The 15,428-nt window shown below is 45.1% G+C and overlaps 1 protein-coding gene across 3 annotated transcripts in view; it reads right to left on the reverse strand.

Annotated features, from left to right (window-relative positions):
- SMG7 (SMG7 nonsense mediated mRNA decay factor) overlaps positions 1 to 15,428 on the reverse strand; it is a 67,785-nt gene that overhangs the window by 34,483 nt on the left and 17,874 nt on the right. For all 3 annotated transcript variants that reach the window (XM_028732217.2, XM_028732219.2, XM_028732218.2), the window contains exons 2-10: positions 13,023 to 13,054; positions 12,184 to 12,301; positions 11,619 to 11,751; positions 10,626 to 10,797; positions 10,273 to 10,344; positions 9,021 to 9,171; positions 5,439 to 5,574; positions 3,584 to 3,746; positions 1,846 to 2,002 (exon numbers count right to left, since the gene is read on the reverse strand). In XM_028732217.2, the coding sequence (XP_028588050.2) occupies positions 1,846 to 2,002; positions 3,584 to 3,746; positions 5,439 to 5,574; positions 9,021 to 9,171; positions 10,273 to 10,344; positions 10,626 to 10,797; positions 11,619 to 11,751; positions 12,184 to 12,301; positions 13,023 to 13,054 (1,134 nt within the window). The remainder of the gene's footprint in view (positions 1 to 1,845; positions 2,003 to 3,583; positions 3,747 to 5,438; positions 5,575 to 9,020; positions 9,172 to 10,272; positions 10,345 to 10,625; positions 10,798 to 11,618; positions 11,752 to 12,183; positions 12,302 to 13,022; positions 13,055 to 15,428) is intronic.

The raw sequence follows: 15,428 nt of genomic DNA on the forward strand, positions 1-15,428 counted from the left end.
CCCTTGAAGCTGTCCCAGAAACTCCAGCGGGTACAGAATGCTGCAGCGAGGCTCCTCACAGGGTCTCTGCCATGGGAGCATATTCACCCAGTGCTTTTCCAGCTGCACTGGCTCCCGGTGGAGTACAGGATCAGATTTAAGGTGCTGCTTTTGACCTTTCAAGCCCTTCACGGCCTAGGACCCTCGTACCTACGGGACCACCTCTCCTGGTATGCCCCACGGAGAGCCTCAAGGTCCATAAATAACAACACCCTAGTGGTCCCGGGCCCTAAGGAAGTTAGATTAGCTTCAACCAGAGCCAGGGCCTTTTCAACTCTGGTCTGGTGGAACGGCCTGGTGGAACGCTCTGCCTCATGAGACCAGGGCCCTGCAGGATCTGATTTCTTTCCGCAGGGCCTGGAAGACAGAGTTGTTCCGCCTGGCCTTTGGCTTGGAGCCAATTTGATTCCCTCCCTCCCTCCCTTTCTTTTTTCTTTTCCTTCTCCTCCTGCGATGAGGCTACATTTTAATATTTTAATGTTCGATTATTTTAATGCTGTATTTTATTTTTGTTTTAAGTTGTAATCATTCATCTTGTTTTTATTATTGCTTGTAAGCCGCTCTGAGCCCGGTCTTGGCTGGGGAGGGCGGGGTATAAATAAAAAATTATTATTATTATTATTATTATTATTATTATTATTATTATTATTATTATTATTGAAGTCAAACAACTACTACTGCACACATATGATAGCCACCATCTCCATCCAGGGAGAGCAAGTGCCACATTGGTGGCTGGAAATTCTGACTCAGGAAAACACTTTAGAAAACTACTATCCCAACCTAGGTCAAACTCACAGTATCACTCAGGCAAGTAATCACTGTAGTGGCTGCCTAGAATAAATAACATATTTTAGGAGAGAGGTATAGAAAAACAGTGAGTATTGAAGAACCTTGGAAGCAAGTGGAAGAATGTATCCTGCTTCTGGAACTGACTGGAACAGGATAAATTTATCTGTGCTGCTGGGTCCAAAACACATTGCTAGCAAATGGGTATGACGCTGGAGACCATGGGTGGGGATGCTTCTGAAAAGCAGGTAAGATTCAGGGAGCAGTTAGCTTACACAGAACTGAAGGGTGATCCCCACCCTTACTGACAACTTCTGTTATAGGCCCAGTTAGCACTCGGAAGCAGTTACAGAGGAAGTAAGGAAGTAAAGGGACCCCTGACCATTAGGTCCAGTCGTGACCGACTCTGGGGTTGCGGTGCTCATCTCGCTTTATTGGCCGAGGGAGCCAGCGTACAGCTTCCGGGTCATGTGGCCAGCATGACTAAGCCACTTCTGGAGAAGCAGAGCAGCGCCGTTTACCTTCCCGCCAGAGCGCTACCTATTTATCTACTTGCACTTTGACGTGCTTTTGCACTGCTAGGTTGGCAGGAGCAGGGACTGAACAACAGGAGCTCACCCCGTTGCGGGGATTCGAACCGCCAACCTTCTGATCGGCAAGCCCTAGGCTCTGTGGTTTAACTCACAGCACCACCCGCGTCCCTACAAAGGAAATAAGTTTCTACTATAAACCTGTGTATTCATTGGCTCAGTAATCCTTACCACCACCCTGAAATGTTTTGCAGATATTGCAGATACAGGGTTGCAAGTAAAATGTGGTGGCTTGCCTAGGACCACTGGAGAATGTTCACAGCAGAGACAAGATTTGTACCAGGGACTTCCAGTTCAAAACTCATGTCAGTTTGCTATACTAGCACCTATTCAAATGTCCAACTTCTATCACAAATTCTTCATTGGTACACCATTTCATCCAAATGACAAATAGGGGGGGAAACACCCATGAAAAGACAAGACTCACTATTGTCTTTCATCAACCACAGCTTCCTGAAATACGCTGGGTCTAAGTTTCAGCCAGTCCATTGAGACTTTAAGTGCAGGAAGGGGATAGGAACCCCAAGACTCTTCCTGGTAATCATTCTGGAGAGGACACTTGCACAGGATTCCAAGAAAAGACACTGGAAGAAAAGATATATGCTCTCATGATGATCAGCAAGCATTATACATTTGGGTATGCTTTGCTACTTTATCCACCCCCAGTTCTCAAGGGGCAGAGTTGGATTAGGTTTCCCTGTGAAAAACACTTTAAAAAGACAATATGCAGGCAGTAGATAGCAAAAAATTAGGTCCTCATCAATAGAAGGCAAAGATGACTGCAGAAATGTTTCAGACATATAGCATTTAGTGGGTTACAGTCCTTTCAATCACTAGTTAATACTATACAGTGGTACCTCGGGTTACAGACGTTTCAGGTTACAGACTCCACTAACCCAGAAATAGTACCTCGGGGTAAGAACTTTGCTTCAGGATGGGAACAGAAATCGTGCGGTGGCAGCGGGAGGCCCGATTAGCTAAAGTGGTACCTCAGGTTAAGAACAGTTTCAGGTTAAGAACGGACCTCCGGAACGAATTAAGTTCTTAACCCAAGGTACCACTGTACAATGTGGTTTCAATTTACTTTTTACCAAGTACACCATACAGGGGTTATTGGTTTGTTTTTTTGTTCTTGTTTTTATTATGTATTTTTTGTTTTTCTCTTGTATCTTATATTTGTATGCTATGAACCGCCCTGAGATTTACAGATGAAGTACGGTATACAGTGGTACCTAGGGTTAAGTACTTAATTCGTTCTGGAGGTCCGTTCTTAACCTAAAACTGTTCTTAACCTGAAGCACCACCTTAGCTAATGGGGCCTCCTGCTGCTGCCGCACCGCCGGAGCACAATTTCTGTTCTCATCCTGAAGCAAAGTTCTTAACCCGAGGTACTATTTCTGGGTTAGCGGAGTTGTAACCTGAAGCGTATGTAACCTGAAGCGTATGTAACCCGAGGTACCACTGTACAAATAACTAATAATAATAATGTTACAAACCAAACTTTAATTTATCAAAAGCTGGACAGCAGCTATTGCCGCTGTGTCGTAGAGTTATACGTGTGCAACCCAGTATATGTGGCAACTGGGAAGAACTTGAGTCTACAAGCTGATTTCATGGGTACACAGTTAGACTATAACACATTGATTTGGACATGAATACATTTAAAGCGTTCTCTGATAGTAAGAGAGCTATGGACAGCTGATGGGTGTTCCGATACTGTTGCATTCAGGATCCCCACTAAGCTAGGGCAGGGATGGGCAGACTTCAGGTTGTGTGATCACCCTACTTCTCTTCCTAACAGGCTAAGGAGGTGGGGGAGGTATTAAGAGTTGTTGATGCTATTCCAGCCACCACAGAAGCAGCTCAGAAACAGTTAACATCACTAGGAGCAACAGGATGCTTCTAATTTACTATTTCCCATCCTGTCCCATAAAACAATAACTATTTGAATCACCTGGCTGGACAGTTATCTTGCAAGCGCAGCATCTCCTCCTCCTCCTCCTCCTCCTCGTGTGGCTCAAGAGAAATTGACTCGTAGTCAACAAGTGAACTAACTAATCTCATATCTAGTTTCCAGCAGACTTGACTATGTAACAATCATCCTTACAGCCTTGCAGCGCAACAGGATAGGTTTTGCTCCAAGATCTGTCAGCTTTAGTACTTACTGAATAGAGCCAGCAACTGTGTCCAGCAGAGCTGTTCATCCTGACTGTAACTGTGCTGCTCAGTCTCATTGCTAAAGTCTCGTAAGTGATGCAACTGAAACAGGTTGATGACGGTAATGTGGACTAACTGCTGAGAATTAAAGGTTTTTTGGAACAGCAGCCTCTGTAACAAAAAAGGAAGAACATACACCTCAGAATGGGACAATGCATATAGGAACAGGCTTGACTGCTGGTGAGTAAGGACACTGACTATAGGTGTAGCCTTGCCCTAAGGGTGTCTTTTGAGGCACCTCTTTGCTTTTTCTCACAGAAGTGCATGGCTGCCACATGCTTTTATGGGAGGAGCATTGTGCAAAAAGGGTGAAACCTGCTGCCTGGTGCCTACCTCTTCAGACAGGAATCAACACAGGTGGATGCAATATATATCTGAGCAGTGCAGGGAATTATTTTATTCCCTGGCTCCCTAATTCCTTGCAATGTATGAATCTCCTTCCACTCACACCCTTAACAGTTGCAACAATGGGCATGTTGCTAGTTTCTGATGTTTCACACTTGTGGAGAAAGTGGCAATCCACTTTCTCCTGCTGACAGATGATACTAGGGATGAGGGAACCTTTACCACTCCAGGACCACATTGGCTACTCCTGGACTATAGGTACTACTCCCATCATTCATGACTACTCGCTATGCTGGCTGATAGGAGTCCAACAACACCTAAGGGCCAAAGATGTTCTGTCCCTGGTCTGGACATGCGGAAATGTCAGGCTCATCTAGCTCAACTCTTTGCTCCATATTTAACAGCTTTGCCTGGGGTCTGGAGAACAGAGGTGCATGAATGAGATAGCAAGCCAGACTAATTGCCACGGTGCACTTTCTGGCTAGGACTTCAAATTCCAGCTAGAATAATCACTGCTGTAATTGTCACACTTATGCAGACTGTTCTCCTGTGTGCAGGTACGGTAGAATTGCAGTGCTTTTCCTAGTATCTAGCCCAGGCTGGACAAAGCACTGCTGCTGCATTAATGCACTTAGACCATGAATTCAACATGTGGAAATGGCATTTTGTTATCCTCTTCGATCTGTACTTCACTCGCCTTCCAAGCTACATAGGGGCAACCATCATAAACCTTAGCACAAAGTCTCAATGTGTGACCTAGTACTCCTGCATGCACTTCAATTTTGAATACAAAAGCATTTTTTCCCTTGGGCTTGTGTGCTTGATATTTATAATTATTGTTATTGAAGTTTAATAATAGTCTTTCTACAAGAAACCTGTATTCAAGGCAACGTGCGCTACCACAACAAAACAGAACCCTAAGCACTTTTAACACTAATAAAAAGCTAAGAAGAAAGAACCAGTAGGCCAGACCCAAAATCAGGAGGAGGAGTACAATTTCAGTTCAATCAGCCAATGGGAGGAAAAAAATACAAGAAAGAATTAGTCTTTCACTTATGATTTCTTACTACTGATAGATGTCTGTTGGCAGAGTCTATAAGTGGGACACTCCACAAGGCTCATGGTTCAAGCCCTTATTAATCTTATTTCAGTCACAAAAGAACATGGATCAATGCATTCTCACCAGATTTTTAAGAAGCATGGGGTGGGCAATAAATAAAAGGAGTATCTGTGTTCCTTCAGAGAAAGGGAACAAAGTACCAGTCCCCACACAAGCTGCTGGATGGCTCAGTTGGTGGAGCATGAGACTCTTAATCTCTGGGTTGTGGGTTCAAGCCCCACCTTGGGCCAAAGATTCCTGCATTGCAGGGGACTGTGCTTGATGACCCTCATGGTTCCTGCCAACTGTACAGTTCTATGATTCAGCATGAAAAGCAGGGCGCATCTTGTGAAACCAACCTTGAACTGCTCCTCTAATTTCTCACGGAGAGGGTTCAATTTCTCCAAGTTCTTACTCAGATACACATGGCCATGGAATTTTATAAATGCCTTAATGAAATCAGGCACTCCCCATTGAGTCTTCACCTCATCACGACTGCAATTAAGGAGATAAAAAACACACGTATTTTAGTCTTTGTAAAGCTAACCCTGGCACAAAAACAAATGCATACTGCTGACTAGCACCCTCTTTTAAGAAAGTTGACGTCTTTGAAACAGGAGAGGCTGTAGCTGTGATTGATAGTTTTTCCCAAGACAACTGCACTGAAGATAAAAAGCAGTATTAACATTTAGAAACTCTCAAATTAAAAGAATTCAATCATTTGTGTAGACCACAGACAGCCACTCTGTGTAACCTGAGGGCATGTTGTGTTCTCCAGACAACAATCCAGAAGCAGTAATAATAAAAGTTGCCTCCATCCAGCAGAAAACACTTCACTGTTGGGAATTAACCACTCCAGCAGGCATTTTAAGGTAGCATTTGGTTTACTGTAAGCCGCCCAGTGTGGCTGGGGAAACCCAGCCAGATGGGCAGGGTATAAATAATAAAATTGTTGTTGTTTGTTCCATTTTCTGTGGATTGTTTTTATGTACACCACTTGGAAATGCAAGTAAGTAGGTGGAAAAATATTCATTTGGACAAGTTTGTTCATTTACCAATCTTCCTATAGACATAAAAATATAAAGCTGTCATTGTGCCATCCCCTTTGGAGGATTTGGAGTGTTACATCCCAATCCTGGACTTGCATGAAGTCAGGATAGCGGAGGGGAAGCAAAAGATAAGGCAGGTTTTAAAATGGCAGCAGAGGTTTGGATAAAGCAAGACCCTGAGAATATGGGAGGGGAATGAAGGAGCTGTGAGGATATACCCATCCACCCAAATATTCCATAGTACCTTCCCACACATTTTTCACTCCTGGTATCATGTGATGTCTTCATACATGAAGTTCCAGATTCAATGAAGTAATTTAGAAGACATAGCTTGTGCCCCAAAGAGGTCACTTTGGTGCTGCTAACACACCAAAAACAATGTGGGAGCCAGCAGTTACAAGAAGAGGAAGAAGAAGAAGAGTTTGGATTTGATATCCCGCTTTATCACTCCCCGAAGGAGTCTCAAAGCGGCTAACAATCTCCTTTCCCTTCCTCCCCCACAACAAACACTCTGTGAGGTGAGTGGGGCTGAGAGACTTCAGAGAAGTGTGACTGGCCCAAGGTCACCCAGCAGCTGCATGTGGAGGAGCGGAGACGCAAACCCGGTTCCCCAGATTACGAGTCCACCGCTCTTAACCACTACACCACACTGGCTCTGGTCTCCGCAAGTTACTGGTCTCCGCAGCTACAAAAGACGCTGTTTGACTTCACCCCTGGAAGCAGTTTGACTTCACTCCTGGAAGTGTCCCTCAAGACAGATGAATGCCAACATCAGCTGCACTTAACCTTCTCTAAATGAACAAGCTAATATTCTATTAATCTTAAGGATACAGTGACATATGCCAGTATTGTGTGCATGCATGAAGGAGGCTGCACAGAAGGGAACAGGAAGAAGTATGGAAATGGGGGTGCCAGGGACAGTTAAGAAAGGAGGAAGGAAGAAATAGAAGAGGGTGAAAGTGATTGTGGTGTGTGTGTGTGTGTGTGTGTGTGTGTGTGTGCGTGCACACACGGGGGGGCAGCACAATATGAGGGAGAAGACAAAAAAATGGGGTGATCTCTGTAAGGAAGACTTGAAAAAAGGAGTGTGGAGGAAAAATGTGAGAAAGAAGAGAAGAAGAAGAAGTTTGGATTTGATATCCCGCCTTTCACTCCCCTTCAGGAGTCTCAAAGCGGCTGACATTCTCCTTTCCCTTCCTCCCCCACAACAAACACCCTGTGAGGTGAGTGGGGCTGAGAGACTTCAAGGAAGTGTGACTGGCCCAAGGTCACCCAGCAGCTGCAAGTGGAGGAGCGGAGACACAAACCTGGTTCCCCAGATTAGGAGACTACTGCTCTTAACCACTACACCACATTGGCTCTCAAGAGGGTACAAAGAGGGTACAAAGGGGGCTTGAAAAAAATGAGTAGGGGGAATGGGCATGGGGCTGAAGATGAAAGCAGGGGCATGAAAGGGCCTGAAGAACAGGATGGGGTGGTGGCTTCATAACTTGGTGGAAGGTGAAAATGGTGCTTAGTGGTTGCATTGTGTATGGGGGAGAAAGATGCAGGAAGTTACTATGGGGGTGGTTTGTGCACAATGGAATTGCACAAAAGAAAGGAGAGGAAGGATGGACACGGGGGAGAAAGTGGTTGCTGTAGAATAAAATAGCAAAGTGGCTTCAGCAATGGAGTTAGGAAGGTGAAAAGCAAGCTCCCAGTCACCAGTCCAGCTGCTGCATTCTGGATTAGTTGTAGTTTCTGAGTCACCTTCAAAGGTAGCCCCACACAGAGTGCACTGCAGTAGTCCAAGCAGGAGATAACCAGAGCATATACCACTCTGGAGAGACAAAGCACAGGCAAGCAGGGTCTCAGCTGGCGTACCAGATGGAGCTGGTAGACAGCCACCCTAGACACAAAATTAACCTGCTGTCCAAGGACAGCTGCAAGTCCAAAATGACCCCCAGACTATGGACCTGGTCCTTCAAGGACACAGTGACCCCCATTCAGGACCGGGGAGTCCTCCACACCTGACCCCCGGAAACAGTACTTCTGTCTTGTCGGGATTCAACCTCAGTTAACCACCACCCATCCTCCAACCACCTCCCAGACACTCACACAGGATGTTCTTAACCTTCACTGGTTCCAATTTAAACGAGAGATACAGCAGGGATTCATCTGCGTACTGGTGAGCACCCAGCCCAAACTCCCTGATTATCTCTCCAGCGGCTTCATATAGATCAGACATGTCCAACTTTCAAGAGGCTGAGATCTACTCCCACTATTAAAAAACTGGCAGTGATCTACCAAAGTGGCTGAGTGTTGTTTTTTTAGGGATTCAAAGTTGTTGAGGTTTTTTAGGAGGTCTATGTTGGTATCAAAAGCTGTTGAGAAATCCAGAACCAGGGAACAGCTTTCACCTCTGTCCCTAGCCCATGGGAGATCACTGGCCAGCACAACCAAGGTGGTTTCAGTCACATAATAAAGAACTCTGACAAGTTTGAGAGGAGTCTGGGGTGGGGACACTGGCAGCAGAGCTTGTATGCACTCCTGCACCTCTATTTTTAACCACTGTGTGTTCAGGCAAATACTTGTAGCCCATTTTGCAAAAACGTAAGTATACTGACATATCAAAACCTTGCCCTGTCTGTAACTAATTTGTGTGAAAATTCAATGGCACTGTCATATCAAATTTACAATCACAGGGGCAGAATAAATGTTTTGTTGCTACTATTAACCTGTAGGAGGCACAGAGGAAAAGAAATTACTTACTTGTAACTTGATGTTCTTTGAGAACTACTTATAAAAGACACATATATAAGTATTGCAGCATCTTGGAGAAAAGATTTATATTGTAGCAATAGCCTGAAGCTTATAAATGATATCTCACTACCTAGAAAATATTAGCCTTACCTTTCCAGTGCTTTAGAAAGTGCTTTTTGTAGGTTAGTAGAGGCAGCTGGGAAAGGGAACTTCACAGCAATGCTTCTGCAGTAGTAGAAAATTGTGGTCAGGTGATCTCCTTTGGAGGATGCTAAAATAGCCAGCTGATTGTAAGGCTGACCTAAAGTTTTTTTTAAAAGGGAAGAAAAGTTTCTGATAAAGTAAAGGACTCACTCTGTAAGTACAACCCAGTTATTTTACCATATTCTAGGCAGCAGCTACTATTGGAGTAACAGTTTTTGACCATGGTCAATAATAAGCAGGTCAGTCCTAATGTAGTAATGAGGATTGCTTCAAAAACTGGCTTGCTAACATTCCTGTTATAACTTACTGAAGCAAAGGGACATGTAGATAGCAGGTTGTGCCACGGGACACATCTCCAGCTGCAATGCAAGTTTTTTCCTGATTCAAGAAAGGGTTCACTTAGGGGGTGGAGGAACAGAAAGGAAGAGCCTGAGCAGGGGACTGGACATGTTTGGAATCAATGGAATGGCAGAGCTTTCCTGAAGAGGGAGGAAATATGTAGGTGGTTTTAATAGATAGGTAAAGGTAAAGGTACCCCTGCCCGTACGGGCCAGTCGTGTCCGACTCTAGGGTTGTGCGCCCATCTCACTTAGGAGGCTGGGGGCCAGCGCTGTCCGCAGACACTTCTGGGTCACGTGGCCAGTGTGACGAAGCTGCTCTGGCAATCCAGCACCAGCGCAGCACACGGAAACGCCGTTTACCTTCCCGCTATAAAGCGGTACCTATTTATCTACTTGCACTTTAGGGGTGCTTTCGAACTGCTAGGTGGGCAGGAGCTGGGACCGAAAGACGGGAGCTCACCCCGCCGCGGGGATTCGAACCACCGACCATGCGATTGGCAAGCCCTAGGCACTGAGGTTTTACCCACAGCGCCACCCGCGTCCCTTTTAATAGATAATAAAATACAATTAAACTATTTAATGGAAGCCACTATGGAGATCCCTCTGGAGAAAAATTAAAAGAATGATAATGAAATAAATATCCAGTTGATATGAGATATGAACATTTTAGCTCTATTATCTACTGCCAATCCCATAGAATTAATGTGGTATATGGACACCCTTCTTCCATGGAGTTCAGTGTTGAAGTAGAGTATGAAGATGGAAACGAAGCTCCACAGAACCAGTGGGATTATGCTGCAAACAACTGATCAAGAATTGGCAAGCTCACCCACACAGACTGCATTCCATAAACTCACCATTGGATGGGACAAGCTGAGCTGCATGCCTGTAGTAGGACTCAGCCTGGCTGGTCTGATTTCTGTAGCGAGCTGAAAAATCAAGAAGAATTGCTGAAACAGAACATTCTACACTACTAGTCAATGTGCTACACCCCACCCTTTCTAAAATAAATAGGTTTTGTGGACAATTATTCTACATAGTGCTGGACAAGGAGCCTTGGTTTACTCCAACCTGGCAGGTGCTCCTATTCTCTCCTTACAATTACATATTGCTATTAATACTTGACATAAACTCTATTTTCCACTGTCACTGCACAGCTTATGTATACCTTCCTCCTGCAGATTCTACTGTCCGTGTTCATGGTACTCACCAATGTCTCCAAGGTGGACAAGGCAGTGCTGGCATATATATGAGCAGGAGCTAGATTGTGGCTTCACAATGGCGCTGGTGTGCGTCTGTTTATTGCTGATAATTCCCAGTTGGGAGGACTTCACACGACAGGGCAAATCTACATTAAACACTGTGCACAGCTCCTGCAGTAGCTAAAATTAGAAACAAATCAATTTTAATAGTTATAGCAAAACTAGCAACCAGATAGAAAAGCCTGAAGGAATTGGTCAACTTTGAGTGTTATCCTTAAGCCCACCTTCACTTCTATATAAGATTTAGAAGTTCATGAAAATCTAAAGGACACAGAGGTCATGTTGTATCATTCTAAACTCATTTCACCTCTCCTCAGCTAATATTAGGGGAAAGGCCTTACGTCAGTGGCCAAACACATGCTTTGAATGCAGAAGGTCTGATTCAATTCATGGCATTTCCAGTTAAATGACTCTCTGACTGCAGGGCTGAGGCAGACCTTGAAGAGCTGCAAGCAGTTATGAGGAGACAATGTCAAACAAGGCAGACCAATAGTCTAACTCAGTATCAGTTATGTCCATAGGGTACCTAATGTTTCTATTAAAGAGAGTTATTGCAAAAGCAAAATGGAATACATGCATGTAAGAACGAAAGGCAAGTGCTTCTGGATTGGACCAAAGGCCAGCATCCTGTTTTGCAGCAGCTAGCCAGGTGCCTATGGGAAGACCCAAGCAGCCCTCTCCCACTGCTGTTCCACAGCAACTGAATTTTAAGATGGATGCCTCTGAAACTGTGGGGTCACATACAACAACCATGACTAAGCACCAACTGACAGCTTGGTCAATTTGTCTATTCCCCTTTTAAGGGTGTTTAGGTTGGTAGTCTTTACCACATCTTGCGGGGGCAAATTTGCGGGGGCAAAAAAACATACAAAACCTATTTGGTGCCATGGAAGTTATGCCATTTCCATGCCCCATGCTCATAGTGCAATCCCTCAACTCACCTGTGTGTAGAAGCCACTAGCTGCCTCTAAGAACAGAGAGAGGTTAGCCTGAACTTCACTCCGATTTGGATTTGATCGGTTTTTTGCTTGACCCTGTAGAGTTGTGATCTGATTCTTAAAGGCATGATTCCACCTATAGGAAGAAAGAGAAGTTTAGTGTCCAATGTGGGACACTCTGCAGGCCTCACTCTTTACAACCCTGCCTCCTATTCAATAAAACAGCTTCACATGTGAACAGTTCATCCAAATAACAATACATACTTTTAGCTCAATACTATATTACACATTTGTCCCATGTTACTCCCAGCCACATGTAATATAAAGAATGAAATAAAATAATCACTGAATTATTTATGGTTTATGTCAAACCACATTTCCAGTCAAACTTCACCTTTTCAAAATAATTTCCCAAGTGATACCTTGAAAGTTCTGTTGAGAGCAGTTAAACTTTTTAAGCTGACATACTCAAAGATAAAAGAATATCTTCTGAATATGCCATTAATTCTGCCCAAAACTTCAGGGATCTCTTTGACAAACAGTACATGCCCAAGTTCAAGATACTTACAGATCTTGTTCCACTTTTTTGTCCAATGCATACTCCAAATCTGTTACCAGCATTTTCTGGTATAAGTCCTGCAAAGCCTGTCTGGATGTCCAGGCCTCAGCTGGACCCAGCTTTGAATCTGAGTAGTAAGAAGATCAAGGTTTTATTATGATAGCACAACAACTGCATTTTCCTTGCCATTTCCTCAAAAGAGGATTCACCGAGATACAACACTTTCCTTTCTACATCAGCAAAGGCTGCAGCTGAAAACACCCTGTAATGCAAGGTTTTGGTCTGAAACTTCTCAGGGTGAAGGAAATGTGGAAAGTGTATTAATTTGCCAGTGTATTAAATTGCTTACTCTGCAATAATGATGGCACATTATCCTAGCTCTGAATTTCTCGAACACCATTTTGCGAGTTATGCTAGTACATCTCTTGTGTTTTGGGTGCAGAAAAGGGGGCAGATATCAAAGTTGTCAGAAGCATTGTCAGAAGTAGAGGGCACACATTAAAAGGAAAAACACAGTTTACTGATCCTAGTTCATGTATTTTACAGTCATACCTCGGGTTGAAGTAGCTTCGGGTTGAGCATTTTCAGGTTGCGCTCTGCAGTGACCCGGAAGTAATGGAATGTGTTACTTCCGGGTTTCGCTGCTTGCGCATGCGCAGACGCTCAAAATGACATCACACGCATGCGCAGAAGCAGCAAATTGCGACCCACGCAGACGCGGGTTGCGTTCGCTTCAGGATGCGAACAGGGCTCTGGAACGGGTCCCATTCACATCCAGAGGTAGCAATTGTGGAAAGCAGACCACCCAAGTTTCTGGCTGATTTGGAATGAAAAACAAAGCTCATTACCCGTCATGTCAGCCTTCAGGACTTCTGCCTGCCTGCAAATGAAATACAAAATAATAATTGTTAGAACCAGAAAGGGCTGATGAAAGTAAAAATCCAGCACATTCACATCTTAGGTGCCCCATTTTTATGGGCACAGTACAACCGATCTGAATTTCAATCTGGAAGACTCAAGGGTGTCAAAAAAGCATTTCCTATAACACATTAAGTGGGAGTAATTAGATGCTCAGCATCACATATCCAAAATTATCATTAGAAGAGGATGCATTTAACCATCTTACTGAGATACCAAACAATGGAAAAGTAGTGATTCTCTCTCTCAAAAAAAGAAAAGGAAGCCCACACTATAATATTTCCTCTAGGTCAGGTTTAGTGACTTTCACATTTACTTCTATCCTATTAAATGCCCCCAGAACACAAGATTTGTAATCCTGAAACTATATATTCAGCAAGACTCTTACCACCCCACTCCCCATGCCATCCCTCAAAAAGTATTACCATAATGCAGAACCAAGATATTGAACTCATTTCAGTTCTGTTGAGAGTCTTTGCACTGGAATAAGCATATGTAAACTGCCAAAAATATTGAAAAAATAAATTTCAAAGGTTTTTGGTCCAGGTAATGGACAATGGTATTAACCTTCAAAATGAGTGGTGGAGAAAGGGGGGTGGGCCGGGCCGGGTGCCATCTTGAGGGGGGTGACGGCTGAACGCACCTGCTCCCGGTCCCCGAAAGAAAGCAGCGGCTTTGGGCAAACAACGTTGGCACGCTCCTTCTGCCCCCGCTGCTGGTTGCCCTGGCGGGAAAGGAGAAGCGGGGCAGGGTGGGGGTGGAGGCTGGGGAGAGGTCAGCGCGAGCCCGAACCTCCAGGACACTGACCCTGGAGCCCAGCCTCTGCCTCCTCCTCCTCAGGGAGCCCGGCTCTGCGCGTGTCACCTTGGACCGGGAAGGCATTCAGCAGATTCCCTGGTTTTCCAGGCGTGGAAATGGCGGGCTGGGGAGAAGCCTCGAGGGGTCCATTACCCCCATGGTGGATTCAGGTATAACTGTTTGCATTGTGTTACTTTATCTTATTGTAACTAGTATTTAAGACGGTTCTGCAGTAAAACTTTGAAACTCGTTCTTCCGGTGAAGAAAATTCATTTCTACACAAGATCCAGATGAGGGATTCCTCTGAAATCCAACAATCAGGTATCTTGGAATCCATATAGAGGCACAAACCCCAGAGCTTATCATCCCATTTCTTAGTGTTTAAACAACTTTCTTTCTTTTTAAAAATGCCCCTTAAACAAATGGTGCGTTTCAAAACGAAGCTTCTCTCTCTCTCGCCGTCCCCCCCCCCCCGGGGTCCTTCTCCTTCATTTCCTTCTAGCACAAGCCTCTCTAGGCATTTGTTTTAGTTTCTTTGCAATTCTCCCCTTTCGCCTGCCTAGCAGCAAGGAGTCCTGTCCCCAGAAAAGAGAGAAGTGGGGCGAGAGGCCCCAATCCTGGCACAGTGTCATGTGAAAAGGGGCTTTTAGAAAGAAGTCACACGCCATGCAAGCATCAAAGAAGGCGCTCTGCCCTTTTTCTTCTTGGGGTTCATGGTGAGAGGAGCCCCCATCACCCTTTGAGAGACAGATGGTTACTCCCAGCAGCCCTGCCTCCTTAGGCCTCCTTAGGGCCTTTGAAGTTTGGCTCTGGGCGGGGAGTGGGGGAGGCATACCAGCAAAGTTAAGCGAGGCAGAAAGGATGGGCGGACCGAAGGCAGCAGAGGCAACTTTTTCACTCACTCCCCCCCAACCCCAATGGGGTGTTGGGGTCTGTATATGCTCAGAGGCATGCCTTCCCTGCATGGAATTCCAGTTACAGAGCTATGAAAAGAGCTCTCCTGTGGGGAGAAAGTGTGGCCTGCACTGCAGGGTTGCTGTGAGCCCCCTGCCGCCAGCCCACCTCTCAGCCACATGCACCGAGCTGCCTTGGGGCAAAGTGAGAGTGGCTGTTGTAAACCCTTCTGAGCCACAATCCTCCTCCAAACCGCAATAGAGCATAAAATTACAAGTGGTCTACACCAGTGTTTCCCAACCTTTTTTGGGCAAAGGCACACTTGTTTCATGAAAAAAATCTCGAGGCACACCACCATTACAGCCCCGTGACGTCAGCGCGCAGCGTCACGCCGGGAGGGACATGAATTGCTAGCAAATTACATAATCACCTCCTTGAGGGCTGGCTCATCTTCTCCGAAAGCAGAACCCCATTAATTAACAGCACAGACTCACACCATAGCCAAGACGAGGGGGGAAAACCTCAGTCATGCACAGTCATGCACATGTGGGGGCTAAATGAGGACGAAGACCGGGCAGAGAGCAGGGTTCAAATCACCCCACCTGGCCAGGACAATCCCTGGGTGCTCCCTTGGGCCACTCGCC

This window comes from Podarcis muralis, chromosome 5 (assembly GCF_964188315.1).
Source record: "Podarcis muralis chromosome 5, rPodMur119.hap1.1, whole genome shotgun sequence".
Classification (NCBI taxonomy): Eukaryota; Metazoa; Chordata; class Lepidosauria; order Squamata; family Lacertidae; genus Podarcis; species Podarcis muralis.